Source organism: Somniosus microcephalus, chromosome 14 (assembly GCF_052327205.1).
Source record: "Somniosus microcephalus isolate GS21.2 chromosome 14, FLI_Smic_1.0, whole genome shotgun sequence".
Lineage (NCBI taxonomy): Eukaryota > Metazoa > Chordata > Chondrichthyes > Squaliformes > Somniosidae > Somniosus > Somniosus microcephalus.
In genome coordinates, this window is record NC_141000.1 from 86,751,387 (window position 1) to 86,776,651 (window position 25,265).

General features: G+C 46.3%; 1 protein-coding gene across 6 annotated transcripts in view; it reads right to left on the reverse strand.

The window, feature by feature from the left end:
- LOC147107654 (POU domain, class 2, transcription factor 1-like) overlaps window positions 1-25,265 on the reverse strand; it is a 148,898-nt gene that overhangs the window by 41,589 nt on the left and 82,044 nt on the right. For 5 of the 6 annotated variants that reach the window (XM_086006865.1, XM_086006867.1, XM_086006870.1 and 2 more), the window contains 4 exons: window positions 22,502-22,558; window positions 17,101-17,226; window positions 4,637-4,813; window positions 783-921 (listed from right to left, as the gene is read on the reverse strand). In XM_086006865.1, coding sequence (XP_085862991.1) covers window positions 783-921; window positions 4,637-4,813; window positions 17,101-17,226; window positions 22,502-22,558 — 499 coding nt within the window. Of the gene's footprint in view, window positions 1-782; window positions 922-4,636; window positions 4,814-17,100; window positions 17,227-20,129; window positions 20,223-22,501; window positions 22,559-25,265 lie in introns of those variants that run through there. The other variant, XM_086006869.1, reaches the window with a different exon arrangement.

Sequence of the window (25,265 nt, forward strand, 5' to 3'; positions counted from 1 at the left end):
GGCAAAGGCTTACCAACATAATGGGCATGAGGTGTTTTAATTGCTAACAAACTAGCAAATTGCTTATTATTTACAATCTGTGGGAAAACAACATTAAAGCTATCAAATTAGTATCTTAACTACCTATCGTCAGGGCCTTTCCCCCCCCCCCCCAATTTATGGGAGCACACTATGCTTTTAAAAAGTATTTAAAAGCAACACTTTATTTCCCCCCAATTCCCTCTGTGGAAAGTATGATCAAAAACATCTGAAAATGTGGCAGCCTTATTTGGAGAGTTGTATTTCAGTTGCTCAATCTCTTGAATACTTGTTCCAAAGTTACAGATTTTTTGTTATATTTACCATAATTAGTCTGAACATAGAACATTCACAACAGGTCAAGTCAAAAGGAGTATCCCTGGTAGGCAAGGGAACTCTAAAGTTTGTCAGCCTTGGTTGATATCAAGGCAAATTAAATTATGTGAAATCATCATAGTGCCACAGAGATGGGAGAAAAAAACCTAAAAATGAGTTCAGGAAAGAATCTTTGTTTGTGGCAAAATTTTCAGGGATGTAAAGAATCAACTGACATAACAAGGGTATTAGCTTACAAATAAAAATTTGTAGCTACTCCCATATGTACTAAGACTTGGCCTTGGTACATATGGGAATCCTATCTCTCGCATCTGATAGCTCGGAGCTCTCTTCTGGTACTGTGCTCCCAATTCCTACTAGTGTCAATATTCGAAACACTGCAGTTTCCAGAGATTTTTTTTAAATTCTGGGTTAAAACTGCCTCTCACCTTGTTGCCCCTGTGGCGTTTGTGAGATGATGAACTGCGTCGGCTGCAGGTTGGTGGTGATTGGGTGACCTGGCTGCACCAGAACAAACTGCTGCAGATTCAAGTTCTGTTGCTGTAACTGTTGTAACTGTTGCAGATCCTGCCAAATGATAGGATAATCAGTAGACCATATGGAGAAATTTAGCACATTAATCAAGTTTAAAAATGAATTATCTAACTAATTGACTTGTAGCATCTTGTAAAACATAATTATTACACTAAAACAGTTACTTCAAAAATTATAAAAAAATGGAAATATGCTTTTTGATTTGTGATTACAAACCAACAAAAAATAAAATCTTGTTCTGGACAGTCAATTTGTACAGAAGGACCAAATTAAGTATCTCTAGGTTATAGAATTCTATTCATTTTTAACATGGTCCAATGCCTGGTTAGTTTTCTAAAATGGTGATTTGTAGTAGCGGGCTGAAAGCAGGCTACTTCTGAAAAGAGACATCTATGTACTAGCCAGATGTGAAGCAATTTTTTTTTTAAATTTATTTTTTTTAATTTTTTTTTTTAGAAACCCCACAGTGCAGATAGAGGCCATTTCGGCCCATCGAGCCTGCACCGACACATATCCCACCCGATCCCCGTAACCCCACGTATTTAATCCCCCTAACACTAAGGGTCAATTTATCATAGCCAATCAACCTAACCCGCACATCTTTGGACTGTGGGAGGAAACCGGAGCACCCGGAGGAAACCCACGCAAACACGGGGAGAATGTGCAAACTCCACACAGACAGTCACCCGAGGCCGGATTCGAACCCGGGTCCCTGGCGCTGTGAGGCAACAGTGCTAACCACTATGCCACCGTGCTTCCAAATGCTTGCTAAAATACCAAGTCATAGGCAACTGTCTGACCTCAAACAATCCGCTTTCTTGGAAACTGCTCAGATACTATAAAATCTAAGTTGATTGTCACTGTCACTGCAAGAAATGTTTTTATTTAGTGGGGCAGCTTTAATTAATTGTGAACAATAGCCATCTTCCTTTGACCACACCATCCTCCTTCAACGCCTCTCCACCGTCGTCCAGCTGGGTGGGACTGCACTCGGCTGGTTCCATTCTTATCTAATTGTAGCCAGAGAATTGCCTGCAATAGTTTCTGTTCCCGCACCTACACCGTTACCTCAGGTGTCCCCCAAGGATCTATCCATGGCCCCCTCCTATTTCTCATCTACATGCTGCCCCTCGGCGACATCATCCAAAAACACAGCGTCACTTGTGCGCCGACGATACCAGCTCCACCTCACCACCACCTCTCTCGACCCCTCCATGGTCTCTAAATGGTCAGACTGGATGAGCAGAAATTTCCTCCAATTAAATATTGGAAAGACTGAAGCCATTATCTTCAGTCCACGCCACAAACTCCGCCCCCTAGCCACTGATTCCATCCTTCTCCCTGGCAACTGTCGGAGGTTGAACCAGACTGTTCGCAACCTTGGTGTCGTATTTGACCCCGAAATGAGCTTCCGACCACACATCTGCGCCATCAGTAAGACCGTCTATTTCCACCTCTGGAACATCACCCGTCTCCGCCCTTGCCTCAACTCATCTGCTGCTGAAACCCTCATCTATGCCTTTGTTACCTCTAGACTTGACTATTCCAACGCACTCCTGGCCGGTCTCCCATGTTCTACCCACTGTGAACTTGAGGTCATCCAAAACTCTGCTGCCTGTGTCCTAACTCGCACCCAAGTCCTGTTCAACCATCACCCTGTGCTCGCTGACCTACATTGGCTCCCGGTTAAGGAACGCCTCGATTTTAAAATTCTCATCCTGGTTTTCCAATCCCTCCATGGCCTCGCCCCTCCCTATCTCTGTAATCTCCTTCAGTCCCACAACCCTCCAAGATATCTGCACTCCTCTAATTCTGGCCTCTTTGAGCATCCCCGATTTTAATCGCTCAACTATTGGTGGCCGTGCCTTCAGCTGCCAAGGCCCCAAGCTCTGGGATTCCCTCCCTAAACCTCTCTTTCCTCTTTTAAGACGCTGCTTAAAACCTGCCTCTTTGAGCAAGCTTTTGGACATCTGCCCTAATATGTCCTTATGTGGCTCGGTGTCAAATTTTGTTTTATAATGCTCCTGTGAAGCGCGTTGGGACGTTTTACTACATTAAAAGGCGCTATATAAATACAAGTTGTTGTTGATGAAATAAGATATAATTCAGATATGTTTCAGTTCCCTTCTCGCTATATGACTATAGGGTGGAGGTTAACAAAAAGTTTCACGTTAAACTTAAAAACCAATCATGGACACTTGGTCTAAACGAAAAGTAGTACTACAGAGAACTGTTATAGTTTGAGATGTTTATTGCTTTGAATGATAGTACTTCACTTTACTTGGTGTCTGTCAGCTAGCCAATCTGTTTCCATTTTCTTACTTCTGTTAATCTTAATAAACTTGCATCATAATTTTTAGCCCAAGATATATGGCCCATCAGTGTTCTTTGTCCACATGAAGAGATCAGGAATATATAGTGGTACCTCATACTGTGCGTACAAACAACAAACGGGTTCACTCTTTACCTAGGTGTTGAAAATAATAAAGGGATTTGATAGGGTAGATACAGATAAACTGTTTCCTCTGGTGGGGTGATCCAGAACAAAATCTTAAAAGTAGAGCTAGGACAGTTAGGGAGTTAAAAGTAAGAGATGGAAAGACACATGCATAGTAAAGTTAAATATTGGCTGCCTATTTGTATTTTTAAAAATCAATCTCTTGCCTCCGATGACCCTTTAACAGGTAAAATAACTGCCATCGGCCAGGCATTTAGTAAGGATATGGGGAAAATATGGATGATTTAGTTCCTGTGTACTTCAAATGCACGCAAGTCATTTTGGATTGGTCATGCGTACAATATCTGTCCATTTAAGCTTTATTAATTTTTTGGTTAAATTTGCAATAGTTAGAAGTAAACTAATTATTTGACGCTATCACCCCAACAAATACAATAACCGTAATTTTGGCTATGTAAAGCGGTTTGGTCTTGAAAGTTTTAATCACCAGAACAGTAACATAACCAAGGTGAAACCGCTAACTTGATTGCTGCTAGTCCCAAATCTATCCCTTCCAAAGGAAAGCTTTCCGGCCTATAAATAAGAACATAAGACATAGGAGCAGGAGTAGGTCATTTGGCCCCTCGAGCCTGCTCCGCCATTCAATAAGATCATGGTTGATCTGATCTTGGCCTCAACTCCACTTCCCTGCCCGCTCCCCATAATCATTGACTCCCTTATCTTTCAAAAATCTGTCTATCCCCACGTTAAATATATTCAAGATTGTAAGGGAGGCTCAGGATCTTTCAGAGAAAAAGGGAAGCGGAGGAACAATCAGAGAGAGTAAGGGAAGATCAGGACCTATCAGACAGAGAAAGGGAAGCTCAGGAACTATCATAACATAAGAAATAGGAGCAGGAATAGGCCACTTGGCCCTTTGAGCCTGCTCCGCCATGCAATAAGATCATGGCTGATCTTGGGCTCAAAGCCACTTCCCTGCCCGCTCCCCATAACCCTACATTCCCTTATCTTGCAAAAATCTGTATATCCCCACCATAAATGTATTTAATGACCCAGCCTCCACGGCTCTCTGGGACAGAGAATTCCACAGATTTACGACCCTCAGAAGAAATTCCTCCTCATCTCAGTTCTAAAAGGGCGACCCTTTATTCTGAAACTATGCCCCCAGAGTTCTAGATTTCCCCACGAGGGGAAACATACTCTCTGCATCTACCTTGTCGAGCCCCCTCAGTATCATATATGTTTCAATAAAATCAATAGCAAAGTGAAATAAAGCATATAAATTCTTACTTGTATTTGGATTGGTTGAGTGATGGGTATTTGCGTCATAGGAGTTGCTGCTGTGGCAGAGATGGTGGCTCCTGTGGCATTATGCTGCTGATTTGCTGAGTGTTGAACTGCAGCAGCCAGCAGCTGAGCTTGTGCTTGCTGGAGTAACAACTGCTGCTGCGCTGTTGTCAACGTTAGCTGTAGAAACAAAAGCAGAACAGAAAACAGTCACAATTCAGGTCAGATAAATGTAGTGTATTTTTTCTACAGTAATTATTTTCATGTTCATAACTTAATTCATAGAGGTGTAATACAAGTCCTCTGATTGCTCATTAACATACTATGCTGCACAATATTGTAGAAGTTCTCTCAATTGCAATAATTACTAAAATAAAAAGGACCAGATGCTGTTCAACCATTCACCCACAAAACTTAAACAATCTTATTGATGACAAATCCTAAATTATACACATTTTCTTTAAACACAATCATAAAAATTTCAAAAGCAGAAAACAAAATTGCTAATTGAAAACAGCAACAATTCTAAAAATATTATTCGACTAAAACAACCTGTTCAGTTTAAAAATTCAGCTTTATGATTAAAATCATAACACTAAAATCTCAATTTGAACATATTCACAGTGTATGTAATTTCTTAAATTATTGGTGGGAATGGGAAGGAGGAGCGTGAGAGAAAAAGAAACACTGTTTAACATATTATATTCTAATTATGATTCTGCCCACTCATTCATTGAAGTGGTTCTATTACCACATGTATAGAAGTTTGCAATGGGTAAAATGCATAATCTTCATTTTAAACTGTTAGATACAAGCCTTGGCTCAGCAGTAGTACTCTCGCCTGAGTCACAAGGTCATGGATTCAAGCACCACTCCAAGACTTGAGCAGACTTCAGTACTGAGAGAGTGCTGCACTGTTGAAAGTGCCATCTTTTGGATGAGACGTGAATTGAGGCCCTGTCTGCCCTTCCAAGTGGCACTATTCGCAGAAGAGCATGGGGATTCTCCTGGTGTCCTCGCCAATATTTATCCATTAATTATCACTAAAGCAGATTATCTGGTCATTTGTGGGACCATGCTACTCGGAAATTGGCTGCTGCATTTCCCAACAATGCAACAGCAACTACGCTTCAAAAATACTTCATAGGCTGTGATGTGCTTTGGGACATTGAGGTTGTGAAAGATGCCATATATATGCAAGTTCTTAATATCATTGTAAACTTAAAATGACAGTGATTTTAGCAGTGAATGTTAACCATAGAAAAAGATACAAATTAAAAACAGAAACTACTAAAGCAGTGCAACATTGACAAAAGTAAAATAGATTGATATTTTTAATAGATTGATGTTTTTAAAATGAGTTTGAGAACAACCGTGAAACTCATTGAGAGATCATATCTACTGCTAGGTAAGGTAGTATGATGAACTTATTTTTTTAAATGTTTTAAGTATCACACAAGCAGAAACAGAAATGGTAATCTTTCACATCTGTTCTAAAAACTGTTGAGTGCAAAGTTTCTTGAAGTTATTTAAAAACACAGCAAACTATTTTAATTTGGTAGGTGTGGATATAGAAAAAAAACCTTACATCTACATGTACTTATCAACTTTTTATATTAGAAGTTCCTAAGTTCATGCCCTAGCATCACCGCTGGTGGGGAGAGTGTAATTATAGCATCCAAATTTACATAGACAATTTTCATTTTAAATGCAGACACAGGAATTTATAATGGCAATTTAAAGAGACAGAACATATGACTTCTAAATGGTGATGGAGTTACATCTGCATGCTCTAATCCAAATATCCCCCCCAGCCCCCAACTCAACTTCATCTGAAGACTCTCCATGTGCAATGCCTCAAGACATGAATATATTGGGTCATAATTTGCTGTGGTAGGGCATCTAACTGCGTCTGCCATTAGTTAGACTTGCCCTTGCATGTTTAGGTTTTTCCAGCAACTTGCCACACAAAAAAATGATCACTTAGCACATTGTTAAAATGGTGCTTAGACTGAAAAGACTTAACTTTCTGTGGCGAGTTTAGTTTGCATCTACTGCGCAAATACAGCAACTTCACGCCATTCAATGCATGTCAATGGTGAGGCAGGCAGTGAGATGCCATTTTCGTGAAGCTAATGGCGTAGCGGTGGAACTCAGCCAACAACTTTTGGATGTATGAGTTTAAACCATGCACCTGCCCCTTGTCTGAGGTTGCTGTACCATTTGAGATTAAACAATGGCGAGTACCGTTAGCCTCACCGTTATGTTGGCAGTAAATTATGGTCCTGTTGAGGCTGCCGCGGAACACGAATGGAGGCCGAACCGATCTGAGGAACACATGGCTTTTATTACATTCTCTTGAGATGGCTGCCTCAGCTCCTCTCTCTGCTAAACCCGAAAACCGAATGAGGGCGACGCCCGCGCTTTTGCGTACACACTGAAGGCGAAGACCGCTCCTTTGTCATGCCTTAAAGGCAGCATGCTTCTTAAAGGCAAGGTGCCCGATTTATTGTCCACGGAGGGAAAAGTGGATTGCGCCCGTTTAGGTGGCGATCCACCACACAGCTCCCGCCAGAATCCGCTTAGGAGGTGTGGACGAGACGGTGCGGCGGTCTGATGGGCCGGCCGGAGCGGCTCTTGTAGGACGCCGGTGGACGTGGAACGGCCGGGCGTGGAGCAGCCGGGTGTACTGGCTTGAGGGCAGGTCGGCTGCGTGGCGGTGGACGAACTACTGGGACCTGCTCACCGGGCTCCGAGTGTGCTGGCTTGAGTCGGTCAACCGACACTTTTTCAGTCCTGTTGCCCACTTGTAGGTCGAAAAATTTGTCCCCAGCCTGTAGCACTTTGTAGGGCCCGTCGTACGGGGGTTGAAGGGGTCCGCGGTGGGCATCGTGCCGGATGAAAACGAACCGTGCCTGGTGCAGGCTTAGCGGGACGTGTGAGGTGGATTCGCCGTGCCGGGCAATGGGCACCGGGGCGAACTGTAACGCCAGTGAGGCAAAGTCGTGGCGTTGCTGGTCGGCTGACCAGGGTGTCGTGGCGGTGGGCAGGAACTCGCCGGGTACGCGCAGCGGCTGGCCGTACACGAGCTCTGCTGCCGATGCGTGGAGGTCTTCTTTAACCGCGGAGCGCAGGCCAAGGAGGACCCACGGGAGTCGGTCGGTCCAGGCGCCGTCCTGGAGGCTGGCTCGAAGAGATGCCTTCAAGGATCTGTGGAACCGCTCACACAGTCCGTTGGCTTGGGGGTGATACGCTGTGGTGCGGTGAATGGTCACCCCGAGATTGCGTGTGATGGCGGTCCAGAGTTCAGAGGTAAATTGCGGACCTCTGTCCGACGTCATGTCGGAGGGGACGCCGAACCGTGCGACCCAGGTGCTGACGAAGGCTCTGGCGATGTCGGCGGTGGTGGTAGAGGTCAGTGGAATTGCTTCGGGCCAGCGCGTGGTGCGGTCGACAATCGTCAGCAAGTGCGTGTGGCCTTGCGACGGCGGCAGGGGCCCGACGATGTCCACGTGGATGTGGTCGAATCTACGTGAAGGGACGGTGAACTCCTCGAGGGGTGCTTTCGTGTGTTGCTGCACCTTGGCCCGTTGGCAGGCTAGGCAGGAGTTGGCCCAAGTACGCACATCCTTGCGAAGGCCGCGCCAGACAAAGCGGTTGGCTACCAATTTGATGGATGCGCGGGCGCCGGGGTGGGAGAGGTTGTGGAGAATCTCGAATACCCGGCGGCGCCAGGACGCTGGGACGACGGGCCGAGGTTGAGATAGGGACATATGTCGCACTTGACCGTGACTGCGGTCGGGCCGCAGGCGACGTCGGCCAGGCGTAGCCCTGGTAGGTTGGTAGGTGCGGAGAGCAGATCAGGGTCCGTGAGCTGGTCTGCTGCGAGTTGAGCGTAGTCGACTGCCAGGTGTGCGGCGTGGATGGCGGGGCGGGAGAGGCAGTCGGCTACCACGTTGTCTCGGCCGGAGACGTGTTGGATGTCCGTGGTGAACTCGGACACTGCCGCGAGCTGGCGCTGCTGCCTGGCGGACCAGGGGTCGGTTGTTTTTGCCATTGCGAATGTCAGGGGTTTGTGGTCAACAAACGCAGTGAAGGGGTGGCCCTCCAGCAAAAACCGAAAATGGCGGACCGCCAGGTACAGCGCGAGGAGCTCGCGGTCGAAGGTGCTGTACTTGACCTCCGGGGGGCGTAGTTGGCGGCTGAAGGAGGCAAGTGGTTGCCAGGTGCCGTCGACCCACTGCTCGTACACGGCGCCGACCGCGTGGTCGGGAGGCGTCCGTGGTGAGCGCTACTCTGGCATTGGGCCGTGGGTGCGCGAGCAGGGTGGCGTCGGCGAGCGCGGTCTTGGTGGAGTTGAAGGCGGCTGATACGTCTGCCGTCCATTCGACCGCCATCTTGCCGCTCCTGCCCCGGAGGGCTTCATACAGGGGCCTCATGAGGGACGCCGCTTTGAGGATGAAGCGGTTGTAGAAATTCACCATTCCGAGGAACTCCTGGAGTCCTTTGATGGTGGTGGGGCGGGGAAATTGCTGGACGGCCTGCACCTTGGTGGGCAGGGGAATGGCCCCAGCATGGGTGATGTGGTGGCCGAGGAAGTCGATCTTGTCCAGGCCGAACTGGCACTTGGCTGGGCTGAGGATGAGCCCGTGGTCGCTGAGGCGCCCGAACAGGATGCAAAGGTGTTCGAGGTGTTCCTGCTTGGAGGAACTGGCTACCAGGATGTCGTCCAGGTAGACGAACAGGAACTTCAGGTCCCGAAGGACCGAGTCCATGAGCCGTTGGAATGCCTGGGCCGCATTTTTGAGGCCGAAGGGCATCCGCAGGAACTCGAAAAGCCCGAAGGGGGTGATTACGGCCGTCTTGGGGACGTCCGCGGGGTGGACGGGGACTTGGTGGTAGCCGCGCACCAGGTCGACTTTGGAAAAGACTGAGCGGCCGGCCAGTCTAGCCGAGAAGTCCTGAATGTGCGGCACAGGGTACCGATCAGGGGTGGTGGCGTCGTTGAGGCGGCGGTAATCCCCGCAGGGGCGCCAACCCCCGCCTGGTTTGGGGGCGATGTGGAGTGGGGAGGCCCAGGGACTGTTGAAGCGGCGGATGATGCCGAGCTGTTCCATAGTGGCAAACTCGGTCCGCGCGATCTCCAGTTTGGCCGGGTCCAGCCTGCGGGCGTGGGCGTACACTGGGGGGCCTGTGGTGGGGATGAAGTGTTCCAGCCCGTGTTTGGCGACCTCCGCGGAGAAGGTCGGGTTGGTGAGGGCCGGGAATTCGGCCAGGAGTGCCGAGTAGTCATCTGTGGCCCGGGCGTGGCACTGTGACGCCATGTCGGCGGGTTGACGGGGGGCCATGGATGGGGGACATGGTGTTCATGTCCACGAGGCGGTGTCGAGGGATGTCTACCAGTAGGCCGTGGGCGCACAGGAAGTCTGCGCCGATGAGAGGAGAGAGTACCTTGGCAGTGATGAACTCCCATCGGTAGCGGCGACCAGCGAGGTCGAGGGTGACTGTGCGGGTGCCGTACGTCCGGATGTCCGAGCCGTTAGCGGCAGCCAGAGCCTGTCCTCGTTCGCCCTTTTGGATGTCGAGGGCGGAGGCCGGGATGATGCTGTGCTGAGCTCCAGTGTCGCACAGGAACCGGTGGCCGGTTTTGTCATCCGTGACGTACAGCAGGGAGCCCGCGTGGCCCACGGCCATCGCGGGGGCTGGTACGGGGGCGGACTTGAAGGAGCAGGGAGGTGTGCACCGTTGTGCCCTGGCGCCGAACCGTGCGTGGTAGTAACAGTAGCCCGGGTTTGTGGGGCGCGAAGGCCCCGTGGCTGGGCCTTGTGGCCGCGTGGTGGCCGGTGAGGGGCGCGCCCAGGCTGTGGCTGCCAGGTCCGGAGCGACGTCGCGGCTGGAGTGAGCGGACAGCAGCTTGTCGGCCTCGGCTTTTAGGTCTGTGAGGCCGGACGCCACGATCGCTGGGCGGATGCTGGGAGGTAGCTGGCGGATGAACAGCGTGCGGAAGAGGGACCCGGGTGGGCTCTCGTCGGTGAGTGAGAGCATGTGGGAGAGGAGGTCTGACGGTGAGGCGTCACCGAGGCCTGGAAGGTCGAGGAGGCGGCAGTTTCGCTGGTATGTCGAGGTCGTAAATTTTTTAAGGAGCGCGGCCTTAAGATGTGCATACTTGCCCTCCTCTGGCGAGTTCTGCAGCGCTATCCAGACCTTCGTGACTGTGGAGCTACCGAGTGATGCGACGAGGTAGTCATACTTCGTCCCATCTGTGGTGATGTGTCGCAGCTGGAATCGGGACTCAGCTTGGAGGAACCAGGCTTCGGGCTGGTTTTCCCAAAACTCCGGCAGTTTCACGGAAACTGCGTTCGTGTCCGCCATTGCAGTGCTCGGAATACGTTCTGAGCGTCGGGGTCACCAATGTTGAGGCTGCCGCGGAACACGAATGGAGGCCGAACCGACCTGAGGAACACATGGCTTTTATTACATTCTCTTGAGAGATGGCTGCCTCAGCGCCTCTCTCTGCTAAACCCGAAAACCGAATGAGGGCGACGCCCGCGCTTTTGAGTACACACTGAGGGCGACGCCCGCTCCTTTGTCATGCCTTAAAGGCAGCATGCTTCTTAAAGGCAAGGTGCCCGATTTATTGTCCAAGGACGGAAAAGTGGATTGCGCCCGTTTAGGTGGCGATCCGCCACAGTCCATTATATTAAAAGTCTTGCATCTAATTTGCACTTCCTGTTTGATACACTTACCTCCTGCATCAGTTTTGTCTCGGCTGAGTCTTACAATATTGTCACGCTTGGGTAATGACACAACACCTATAAACTCTTTGTAGATTACACTTATATAGTTTACCTTTCTGCCCTTCAGAAGCTGTGCCACTTGCTTTATTTTATTTCACATGGCCTCCCCTTTTCCATAGCACAACTTGCTAAGTTCACAATGCTGTCGAACCCTCTTCAATCAGGGGAGGCTATCCCTCCCACTGCTGACATCGCAGCCATCTAGCCTGCAGGCCCACCCCCGACTTTGGAGCACAGCCCTCCCTGCTCCCAGCATCGCAAGCATTGGAATTCTGGCTTCCAAATTCCCACAACCCCTTCTAGTGTAATGGCCATCCAGAGCCTTATCTCCCTCTACTTTCAACCCCATACCAATTTCATCATGTTCGCCTGTTGCTGAGCAAGCTGGGAAACCTGTATTTAAATTTTCAAGTGGTCATAAATGTATTTGCCAACTTACAATTGGTAACTACACAAGTTCTAGGGATGTTTTCAACACTAAAGTTAGTAAAACAATGACGACAAACCATGCAGAGGGCGACCCAACAAAATGATTTGGATGCCAAGGGACATCAGAGTAAAGGGAAGTCAGGAAAGCAAATGCGTAAGAGTGAAGGGTTGAGACAACAGTGAAGAAGTTAGAGGGGAAGATGGATGAGGGAAGATCAAGAAGACAACAAAGGTCAGCCAAGAATGAGGTCCTGACAGGGGAAGACTGAGGAAGTGACAGTGGAAAGGTGTGTGAATGAGGAAGTACACAAGTTCTTTTTGGAAAGAGCTAAAGGCCAACAGGTGAAGAAGGAAATAGCCAAAAAAGGGAGCAGTTAAGACAACAAGGGATGGGGAATCAGAAAAGTAGAGAGACTGTGACGGAGAGGTTTGGTGGTGGCAAGGATAACTGTAGGGAGACACAAAGGGAAGATGAGTGATAGGGAGCACAACAACATCAAGCATTGATAAGTGGAAGTGAAAAAAGAGAGAGGAGTTGATCGGGGGCAGCTTACAAAGCTGCAGGTATAGGGAGAGGAGGGGCAAGGTGCAAGGTAGGCAAAGGTGGTGCAATAGTGACGAGGTGAACCAAAAATAAATATAAAAATATCAAATGACACAGAGACAGTACCAGTGACAGTCATCAGGAACAGGTAAGAGAACATATCCTGACACTTCCCACAAGCCTAAGAGAACATCCATTTATATAAACAAAGCATGCTGTATAGCTCACACTTTCTGCAATTAAGTGTCACTTTTTGTAACACTTTCTCGCCACGCTTTGTTGAGAACACCCCATAATATTATTAAAACAATATATTCTCCAAATCATCATGAGTAAAATCACAGGACATCTATTAGCATTGTATTTGGCTAAGCAAAGAGGCGATATTGCATGTGTACAAGAATTGCTTTGGCCAGAGCTGGAGCGCTGCATGCAGTTCTGCACACCTCGACTCAACCAGCTGTCATGATGGCAGATCCACGCCCCAGGGAGAGAGCCTGCAGATTTTCGGACCAAGCATTGGTGGAGTTGATGTCCGCTGTGGAGAGACAGACGGCGGTGCTCTACCCGGCAAGTGGCAGGAGGCCCTCGCCGCAAGTCTTCCATGCCATGTGGAGGGAGGTTGCCCAGCATGTCTCGGGCAGCACTGTGGTGCCCAGGACCCCCACACAGTGCAGGAAGAAATTCAACAACCTCACTGGGATGGTCAGCTGAGTCAATGCTTCAACAAATGCTGCATACCATTATCTGAAGCATAGTCTGCACACACTGGCCAAAGCACCACACCCCCAGCGCTCACCCACCAACAAGCTCTACCTACCAACACTCACACCCACATCTCACACCTTGCACACAATGACAGCTATTCAACTGTGGCAGGCACATCATCCAAACACATTGCTCCACACTCGCACACTTTCCTTTCTCTTGCAGGCCAACCAAGGTGGCTCACAACAGGAGGGAGCAGGAGCACACAGGCGGGGGACAAGCCGACACCCAACCACTGTCTGTGCTGGAAAATAGAGTGCTGGAGATTATTGGGCACCAGGTGGTGGGCGCCGTGGCCACCGACGACGTTGACCCCCTTGGGGCCAACAATTGTATGTTCATCCCTACTCCTCCTTCTCACATCCCACTTCCCCCACAAGTCTTTCGCACTTTCCAGCTGATCATGCTGTATGCATGCATTTCTCCCTTCCTGCCCCCCTCCCCTCACCTTAACCCAACTCTTGTGCCTTTATGCTTTCAGATAATGAGCAAGCACCTGAGCAGCCTGTCCCGGAGGGCACCGTTGAGAGCGATGCGGGAGAAGAGGAGGAGGAAGAACACATTGTGTCACTGCATGTCTCACCCGCAGGCACCAGCTCAGATACTGGCACTACGTGTTCTTTAGAACGAGCGGGCTGCAGCGAGGCCGGGGGAAAGGGTAGCTCGGGAGCCAGCTCCCTGGAGGGAGAGTTCTGCTGCACAGGACTCGGATGAAGACCTCGATGGGGAGGCCTTTAGAAGAAGGGTGATGGGCATACACACGGAGGTGATAGGTGCAATGGCAAGGGTGCCAGAGAGCCTCTTGGCAATGATAAGGAGTCCGCCTCCAACATTGCATATAAGCTCTACGCACACCATGGAGCCCATCATTTCCAGTCTGGAAAGGATGGTCGACTCCCAGAGAGACCATGGTGACCCAGACCTCATGTCGCGTGTGATGGGCGATCTGGCAGCTTCCAATGCAGCACAGGCAGAAGCGATGCAACGTCCTAGTGCTGTAATGCAGTCTATGGTTGGTGCCATTCAATCTCAGACTGCTCTCATGCAGTCTCAGCTTGATGTCACGCAAGCTCTTGACTGCTGCTATCGTGGCTGGGTCTACCACCGTCGACCAGGGCTTTTACGGTCTTGTAGCAGGCCAGCAAGCTGTGCTCCAACAAATTGCTAGGGATGCCGAGGTGCTGCCCCGAGGGAGTGGCAGTAGGTCAGTGGAGCAGGAACCTGCTGTCCTCTCAGGATGACAGCATTCCTGCTCCCACCGCTGGCGTTTGTCGCTGCCTGCCATCCAGCCATCCCAGACTGCTGCCGCCCATGCAGTCTACAGCCGGGTTTCCCAGGCCCAGAGTTGGTCGAGGGCATCCTGCAAGACCATCTGAAGTCTCCTGCACGGACACTCAGCAGCCTTCCACCAGTGTGCTGCAGCCACTGGGCCAACACTTTGTAGGAGCACTAGAGTAGGCAAAGGCACAGTAACGAGAGGCACGAAGGGATTGGACATGGGTGAATAGTTAATATTGTTGTTGTAAATATATGTTAACTGATTATGGATAAATTTATTAATTCAGTTTGGATTATTTTATGGTGTCTCATTTCAGCTTTGCACTGTGAAAAGGCCTGTGACAGGGATGAAATGATGGGGATCTGGGGTTTAATTTATTGGAACCGCAGTCTGAGGAGATTGTCATGGACCGCCCTTTCGGAAGGCCGATCGAGTGGCTGCCTCCTCCCTCGCTCCTGTTCTTCCTCCCTCGCTCCTGTTCTTCCTCTTTCTGAGGTGGTTCCTGGTGGCAAGGACTGGGCCCTCATGATGGCCAAATTGTGAAGCATGCTGCAGATGACGAAATGGGACAGCCGCTCAGCCGAATACAGGAGGGCTCCTCCCAAGCAGACAAGGCAGCGAAAGAGTTAGAAAGAAAAGACTTGCATTTATATAGCGCCGTTCACGACCACCGGACGTCTCAAAGCATTTTACAGCCAAAGTAGTACTTTTAAAGTTTAGTCACTGTTGTAATGTGGGAAATGAGTTGCTTGAGAACCCCGATGATCTGCTCGATGATGTTCCTGGTGGTGGCATGGCTCTCATTGTATGAGTGCTGGGCAGGAGTGTTGGGGTTGCAGAGTGGAGTCATGAGCCAGGTGGAGAGCAGATAGCCCTTGTCTTCGATCAGCCAGCTGCGAGCTTTATGTGGTGGCTGGAAGAGTGCTGGCACACCGGTCTGGTGCAGGATGAAGGCATCGTGGCTGCTGCCAGGATAGTGGGCATTCACATTCAGAATTCGGTGTGTGGTCACACACCAACTGCACATTAGGTGAGTGGTAGCCTTTGCCGTTATGGAAGATGTCAGGATTGTTGTGCCCGTAAAGCCACGTGGGTGTAGTCAATGGCGCCCTGCACCATGGGGAATCCCGCTATCCTGGCAAAGCCACATGCACGCTCATCCTGCTTCTCTCTGGAGATGGGGGAAGAAAATGGAGTCCCTTCTCCTACTGTAGACCTCCCGGATGCAGCGATGGACGGCAAACTGCGAAATGTTAGCTGTATCTCCTGTTGCAGACTGGAAGGATCCACTGGCGAAGAAATTGAGGGCGACGGTGACCTTGACTGCCACTGAGCGCGCCATGGTCGCCCTGATCCGAGGCTGGAGGTCTGGTTGCAGGAGGTGGCAAAGTTCTGTCTGTGACCACCTCCATGGTGAAGAGGAGCCTTCTAATACACTGCTCCTCGCTTAACTGAAGGTAGAGGAAGTGCTGTTGGAATACCCTCGGAGGGTAAGGCCTCCGGTTGAGAGCCCTCATGGCCCTCCTCCTCACTCTGGCCACATGTTCCAATCTTTCTCGCAGCCTCCGCTCCCTCTGCCATAGATCCTGGAGGGCCAGGTCAACTGCCAGTACAGCCCCCATTAATGTAACGAGGTGTAGCACTTTGATATGTTGCGAGAATAAATGTAACTAATTTTTAGTAGCTACAACGCTCCTGATGCTAAACAACCTTTAAATTACTGAGTTAAACTGTTGCACAATGTCAAACTGACAAGGAAGCAGTGAAACAGCACTAACCCGAGAGCTGTGACTCATTGCTCATGATCCCCTTTAAGTAGCGCCCCTGGAGCCGGCTACTTCACGACTCCTCACCCTGTCGATGCGCTAAGGCAGGGGGGTGATAATCAATTTTGCAGATCAGGCACCCAAGTGAGCGTTACATGCTCGCTGAAGTCACGATCTGCCTGGCACTGAAGTCCCCAGTGCTAACTCATAGCAGCAGTGCTACAGGGGGGCCGAATTTGCTGTGCGGCGCTGGATTCGCCTGGCCGCTACTGCCTCAATGACTCGTTAGCGTCTCCTCCAGGCGTTAAGGCACCGAATTTCTCCCCCGGTAAGTGTAAGACTGTTTCCATTGGTTGGCCAATTGGTAAGAGACATAAACTTAACATTGTTACTGCAAGAATGACAATGTTAGAATAATTTTAGGGTAAACAGAACATGTAATGCTTTACCACAATTGAGGTAGCACCTTAACACCAATTAAAAGGAAATTGAAATGTATTTGAAGAGTAAAGGGCAGGGATATGGGATTACAGTTGTTAGTTGGCACACAGGCATAATGGGCCAAATGACCTCCTGTACTGTAATTTCTATAATTCAGCTTTTTCCTTTAACTTCAGATAAAATGAGCTGGTGGGCAAGTTAAATGGCAATGCTGACATTTATCTAAAAAGATGTTCCTTAAATGACAAAAATCTTCTCCGGGTTTGACAGAAAGATTAATTAATTTTATTCCCTCAAACTCTGGAAAATCCTTAGTTGATGAAAATCTAATTGATTAGGACATCAGTAATGCTGCAATAAGCCTGGTTATAGATTAGAACTAGGTAACCTGATTTTTCTATGGACCCAAGATTCAATTTGAGCTGAGAATAACTTCCACGTACCCCAGTGATCTGCCCTCCAGCGAGCATAAGCTGCGTCTGTGGAAGAGTGGTCTGTAAAGATGGCTGCAGTGAAGGCTGGGCTGTCGTCTGCTGGGACGAAGAATTCCCCGATTCCTCACTTTTTACCTTAAGAACACCAAACAGAACTGATGTTACTTTTTTTTTTTTTTTTTAAACTGATGCACCTTTTAAAAACAAAAACCTGAATAGGTTAGTACATAGACTGAATCAGTACACTAAACCTCCAGCTTATTGTAATTGAAAACTGAGCACCGCTATTTTTAAATGCAGCGTTGGCCAATTAATATTGCTAAGCTGTGTGTTCACAGCATAAACTTGAAACAGTTTCAAATCAATTTTTCCTTCTCAAAATCCCTCAACACCAGAGATCCTCTTCTGATCAGAAGAGCTGGCACTGTAGTGGTTAAATGTTTCTAAATGATTTGCCATTTGGTGGTACTAAAGCAGTTTATAGTTTTTTGAATTTATACTTTTATTATTATGAACTTTACCTAGACGAAATGCAAAATGAATGATATGTACTTTTGGTATTGATTGGAAGTTAGAACTGTATGATGGAAACAAGTGCAATAGGATACATAGAAAAGATCATCTAGAAAGGATAAGAATATGTACACATGCATAGAAAAAATACTAAAACACTAGAGTGATCTAGGGAACATGAAAATTACTATTACTTCCAAAAGATGGCTGCATATTTCCTTTAAAGCTCGCTGAAACTGGAAAGTAATCATTGAGCAAGACAATAATAACTTGCATTTATATTGCATTTTTAACATAGAAAATGTCCCAAAGCATTCAACGGACATGTAATCAAAAAAGCGATGCTGAGCCAAGGAATGAAATATTAGATGGGGTAACCAAAAGCCTCGTCAAAGTAGTTGTTTCTGGAAGGGTCTTAAGAGGTGAGGGAGGTGGAGATTGAAGGAGGGAATGTGAGAATCGGAGTGATAGGCAAGCGGGCTTGGTGCAGGATAGGATATGGACAAAAGAGTGATGGATGAGCAGAAGTCAAAAATGGGTGGAAAATGGGAGGCCGGCCAAAACAACATTTGTGATAGTCAAGTCTGGAGGGGACAGCAGCATCAATGATGGTTTCAGCGGTAGGTAGGCTGAGGACTGGAAATGCCAAAGAGGTGGTCTTTGTGACGGAGGAAATATGGGATCAGAAGCTCAATTCAGGGTTGAAAAGGACACTGAGGTTAGGGACAGTGGCTAGGCAGAGGGAACGGAACAGGTGTCAAAGGTATGGAGCTTGTGGCAAGGGCCAAAGATGATGGCTTTGGTCTTCCCAAGGATTGGCTGGAGAAAACTGCAGATCATCCAAGATTGGATGTTAGACAAGACACCTGACAACACAGAGGCAGTGGAGGGGTTGAGGGAGGTGGTGGAGAGGTAGATGAGAAAGAGGAGGGGGCCATGGATAGACTCTTGGGAGACTCCAGAGGTAAAATTGCAGGGTGTAAAGAGAAATTATTGCTGGAGATGCTCTAGCTATTATTGGACAAGTGAGAGTGGGACCAAATGAGGGCAGTCCCATCAAGCTGGAAATCGGAGGATGGTGTGGTTGTGTGAAAGGCTGCTGAAAGGTCAAGAAGGGATTGTGCACCATGGTTACGGTCACAAAAAATGTCATTTGTAACTTTGATCAGGGCAGTTTTGGTGCTATAGTAGGGGCAGAAGCCTAATTAGAGAGAGATTCAAAGAGGAAGTTGTGGGAGAGATGGGCATGGATTTGAGAGGTAACTATATATGTTCAAGAAATTTGGAAAGGAAAGGGAGCTTGGAGATTGGGCAGTAGCTTGCAAGGACAGAGGGGTCAAAGGTGGATTTTTGAGAGAGGGTGATAAAGGCAGCTTTGAAAAATAGAGGGAAGAGTACCCAAGAAGGAACCACTTATAATGCCAGCTAGCATGTTGGCCAGGAAGGGAAGTTGGATGGTCAGCATTTTAGTTAGAATGGGGTCAGGAGAAAAGAGATAGATTTAATGGGGAAAATGAGCTTGGAAATGGTCCTTGGGGGGGCAGAGATGGGGGATAGCGAGACATGCTGGTTCAGTGCAGGGAGAGCCTGGGGAGAGGTGTAGTTCGGTGGGATTTCTGGTGTTTACTGTTTATGAAAAGTTGTACATTTTTGTATAAAGAATGCATTTACAATTACTTTATTTGGTGAAAAGTGGCAATACTCTGCTGTACTGTTGCATATTAAGTGGACCTACATTGCTGCAAACATAGACTTATACAAGCTCAACAGCACCACCACCAAGTACATTTTGGTACTGAAAGTTTATAAATTTGTGAACATAGTCCACACTCTAACGTTAAAAATATGCAATTTTAGTTACAAAAACTGCATTTACTACTATTTACTCCATTTGAAATCCAATCAACTCTATAGTCTAAGACAAATATACTTGTTAACATAAAATCAAAGCTGTAATTTATGCTCACTCATACTGAGCCATTCCAGTGTAGTTACTTCGAACAAAAATTGCTTTCTTTGTTCAAGTTTTACTTGAATTTTCATGTTTTTCTAAATTACTTATTATTCAAAAATGTATACTAACACTATTTAAGTGATGTGCAGCTAGCAATCTCAATATTTTTGTTAACCCAGAATTCAGTGACTAAAAACTCTTAGATTTCCACTAAAATGTATTTGTTTTTCAGTCATTTCAGGAGCCATTACTAGACTAAATGATATTTTCCTGCTCCTTGTCTATAATGTACAGTAATTGAGAAAATTTCCTATTTCAGAAACACACTGTACACCTCAGACCTCTCCTCAAATGAAAATAGATCCTGCACACAATAAGACAAACAAAATCTCAAGAGCTTTCTCCCTCATTAGAAAACTTCCAAAGTACCTGAAGTTTTGTAAGAAAATATATACCAATTTCAGGTTTTATACAAACAATTCAGAGAAAAGCAGATCAGTTTTTTAAATGAAATGAGTTCTTAACTTATGTATAAGCTACCCATGTTCTTGGAGATATATCCTCTACATACTTTTTAAAAAGCAGACTCCCACAGAAATGCATTGAAGAGATGCAAGATGGCAAAGTGGTTTAGGACAATATTCCTTCACTTCTGAAACCTGGATTCAAATCCTGGCCGGTTTGATAGACCACAGCTGTAAGAATTGCAAGCGGACATAAGCTAACACAGAAATTCCCATAATTCAGCACCAAACCTTCAATCTAACGGACATACATAAATGGCTGCATGGGGAAATGGAAATGTCACACAATTCCATATATGTGGTACTCAACTTAAACTCAGTAAGGAGTGGGCAATACAAAAATAAAATGTGGGAAAATGTATCATCAACCCACACCCTAAGGAATGAAGAATCGCTCACCCTCTACCCGCTCTCAAAAAATGTCAACAATGCTCATCTTAGATGTGAAATAAAAATCTCACCTTGCAATACTCCAAAAATCTGCAAATTACTGCTCCAATAAAGCCCCTGAACGAGGTGAGTAGATGGCTTATCTTTAATCAGTTAGATTATGAATGAGTTTAACCACTGACAAAAGTTGGACAAACCTGGTACCAGGATATTCCATTATAATATTCAATTCAGCTTTGTGTGCACCTATGCTCATTTCACCAAAAATTTACAGAGCAAAACAAGACAGAACTAAGCTAGATGCCGAGAAAAGGAATAAAAAGGTGCACACAGTTTATTTCTCAAATATGAAATTCTCTATTTTAAATTACAGGTCTAAAAATAGGCAAAGGAGCAGGGAAATGCAGTTTAAATTTAGTAAACGCTTTCCAGAAGGCTAATTTTATTGGCTACAAAATGGTTCACCCTACTCTTCCCCTTCCCCCGCCACCCCCACAAGCATTCACATCTTCAATGGCTTGATATTTGTACACTTAAAGCTTGGGATCAACAAAGAGTTTGTATTAAAAGGAGATTTATGTTTCTTCTAGAAGAAAAAACTTCCATTTACAAGCATATGTTTAGTCTGGTAATTTGCTGGTTCTGATTGCAAATCTACATACTGTATATCTTTTTCTGCTATTTAAGAGCTCTATTTATATAGCTGCAGCTATCTACTGTCAAAGTGAAATAATTGCAGATTTAATTTTTTTCCAGGAACTCTGCATGGATTTGCTCTTGCTTCATAGCAGTGCCAGCATTAACTGAATTGCGGGTGGGGGGGGGGCAGGGGGGAAGAAAGAGATGAAAGCCAGGTTGAATTCTGGAGAGAGGAAGAGAGAGAGCACAGTGCTGGTATAGACGGAGAGAATGCATCGCAAAATTGAACTAGATTTGGAGGGGGCAGAGTGCATCTGAACGGAGATGGGGCATGGGTGTGGCTACTGGGGAAATAGTATTTCCTTTTAAAACAAGATTAAAAATCCATCAACTAAGAAGTATAAACAATTTATTTTAAAATTCTAAATTTTCCAGATCCCCTAGAAATGAACCATCAATTTTGTGCTTTGATAAGATTTGCCCCTTCAGCCTTTCGTGTGTTTTTTTCCCTCCAAAAGAATATTGGGTACACCTAAATCTCAAGTTACAAAGCCGGTGTAACTATTGCTTTAACAGGTTTTAGGATTATAACAACATTAGTGTTGTCAGCTTTTTGGGCCTCGTCAACATTTTTGAAGCTGTTGATTGACATGCATGTGGTACTGGAATGCTTTGTATGAAACATCACACTCAAAATGGCTATGTGAAACTAATCCTACCAGTTCTTTCCCTATCGGCACTAGCAGAAGAATGTTTACAACAGTAAATTAACATTTTTGGAATCACTAATCGAAAGATTTTCTTTCAAATTATGCAAACATGCAAATAGCACAAAAAAAACTATGAAATACAGGTCATCGACCTGAAACGTCAACTCTGTTTCTCTCCCCACAGATGCTGCCTGACCTGAATATTTCTAGCATTTTCTGTTTTTATTTTATATTATATGAAATACAGTAGACAGCCAGGAATGCAAAGGTTTATGACAATTAACTACTTAGACATAGCATTTTCAGTTGTAATACCAATGCTTAGAATAAACCAATGATGAATTCTATCTATTACACCCAAGATAATTACAGTGCAGAGTTGCAAACAGCCTGTTTCTGGAGATAAATTTATTTGCCATTGCTAGTCTTCGGGATTGAAATTTGCCATGGCAACCCTGAACAGTTTCTTTTGAGAAAGCAAAAAAGGTGACAAAAGGTCATTTCCTTGGCAGCAAATAGCTTATTTTTTCCCCTGATAGGAAAGCAAGACATTCCCCTTTCATCAAATAAGGCAGCTAATTCTACCCCATTCTTACCTATCATCTCTCTACACAGTAATGAAAACATTTTAGAACAAAAAAATGGTTCCTCTAATTTTCTATGGTAACAAAGTAGATTACCTGTAAATTTAATGTTTGTGAAGCAGTTGGCTGCAAAGTTGTTCCAGCAAGCTGTACCTGCAATAGAAACAGTAAAAAAAAAAATTCAATAGATATAATTAATGTCTCTTCTGTGGACCAATTTATCATGAGCCATTAGGATTTCAAATGTCCTATTCTCATATCTGTCATGTGTTAGTAAGTTTCTTTAAAACAACACATTAGTAAGCTTTAGTTTTTGTTTAGTATAAATTAGTTTTCATTATCCCTTTTGACCCCAGGCGATCAGTCCTCAGCAAAGGCCTCAGTTTCATCCCCTTAAGCCCCACCTCAATGAATTTTGAGCTCAGCATGATGCTGAGCATTTCTTCTGTCACCTTTTCCTCCCCGCCCACTTCTTTGGTCAGGAGTCTTTCCCCCCCACCCCCTCACCCCCACAGAATTTCTCCCGTCTCCAGAATTCTTGTTCCACATAGACCCCTCCCTCTGACCCCCTCTTGATCTTTTCATTGGGAACTGTCAGTGTGACATCGGCCTTCTCCATTTCTCGACTCCTCTCAATCACTCTAACCTACCTTCCTCCGAACCTGCAGCACTCCTTCTCTCAGGTCCAACTGTTATTTGGTGAACAGACCTCTGCCTTATGGAGGCTGAACGGCAACTCTCCCGACACCTCCTTCTACCTCCCCTTGGACCATAACCCCACCACCGCACATCAAGCCACCGTTTCCCAGACCATCACTGACCTAATTTCCTCCAGATATCACCCCTCCCACCACCCCAAGGTCCCCAAACCAGGAGTTCCCCAAACCCACACAGCCCGCTTCTACCTCCTTCCCAAGATCCACAAACAGGACTGCCCTGGTAGACCCATCGTTGCAGCTTGTTCTTGCCCCACATAACTTATTTCTTTCTATCTCGGCTATTTTTTTCTCCCCTTGTCCAGTCTCTTCCGACCTACATCTGCGACTCTTGCAACGCCATTTTAACAGTTTCGAGGTTCCTAGCCCTAACCAGCTCCTATTCACCATGGACGTCCAGTCCCTCTATACCCCCAACCCCTACCAGGGCCCTTTGCTTAAGAACATAACATAAGAAATAGGAGCAGAAGTAGGCCATTTGGCCCCTCGGGCCTACTCCGCCATTAAATAAGATCATGGCTGATCTTCTATCTCAACTCCACTTGCCTGAACTATCCCCATATCCCCGATTCCCTTAATATTCAAAAATCTATCAATCTCTGTCTTGAATATACTCAACAGCTGAGCCTCCACAGTCCACTGGGGTAGAGAATTCCAAAGATTCACCACCCTCAGTGAAGAAATTTCTCCTCAGCTCAGTCCTAAATGGCCAACCCCTTATTCTGAGACTGTGAGCCCTGGTTCTAGACTCCCCAGCCAGGGGAAACATCCTCCCTGCATCTACCCTGTCAAGTTCTGTAAGAATTTTGTATGTTTCAATGAGCTCACCTCTCATTCTTCTAAACTCCAGAGAATATAGGCCTAGTCTACTCAATCTGTCCTCTTAGGACAATTCCCCCATCCCAGGAATCAGTCCGGTGAACCTTTGTTGCACTCCCTGTATGGCAAGTATATCCTTCCTTAGGTAAGGAGACCAAATCTGTACACAATACTCCAGGTGTGGTCTCACCAGTGCCCTATATAATTGCAGTAAGACGTCTTTACTCTTGTACTCAAATCCTCTTGTAATAAAGGCCAACATACCATTTGCTTTCCTAATTGGTTGCTGTACCTGCATGTTAACTTTCAATGGTTCGTGTACAAGGACACCCAGGTCCCTCTGAACACCAACATTTCCCAATCTCTCACCATTTAAAAAATACTCTGCTTTTCTATTTTTCCTACCAAAGTGGATAACTTCACATTTCTCCACATTATATTCCATTTGCCATGCTCTTGCCCACTCACTTAGCCTGTCTATATCCCCTTGAAGCTTCTTTGCATCCTCCTCACAACTTACATTCCCACCCAGCTTTGTATCATCAGCAAACTTGGATATATTACATTTGGTCCCCTTGTCATTGATGTAGATTGTGAATAGCTGAGGCCCAAGCACTGATCCTTGCAGTATCCCACTAGTTACAGCCTGCCAACCCAAAAATGACCCGTTTATTCCTACTCTGTTTTCTGTCCATTAACCAATCCTCAATCCATGCTAGTATATTACCCCCAATCCCATGAGCCCTAATTTTGTTTGATAACCCCTTGTGTGGCACCTTATCGAATGCCTTCTGAAAATCCAAATACAGCACATCCACTGCTTCCCCCTTATCTACTCTGCTAGTTACAACCTCAAAAAACTCTAACAGATTCATCAAACACGATTTCCCTTTCATAAATCTGTGTTGACTCTGCCCAATCATATTATTATTATTTTCTAAGTGCCCTGTTACCACGTCCTTAATAACAGATTCTAGCATTTTCCCTACTACTGATGTCAGGCTAACTGGTCTGTATTTTTCCATTTTCTCTCTCCCACCTTTCTTAAAATAGTGGGGTTACATTCGCTACCTTCCAATCCGCAGGGACCCACGTTTACTTTCGCTAATCTTTTCCTTTTTACATACCTACAGAAGCTTTTACAGTCTCTTATGTCTCTCGCTAGTTTACTCTCACATTCTATTTTCCCTTTCTTTACCAATTCCCCTTTGCTGAATTCTAAAATCCTCCCAATCCTCAGGCTTATTACTCTTTTTGGCAGCATTATAAGCCTCTTCCTTTGATCTAATACTATCTTTAACTTCTCTTGTTAGCCATGGTTGGAC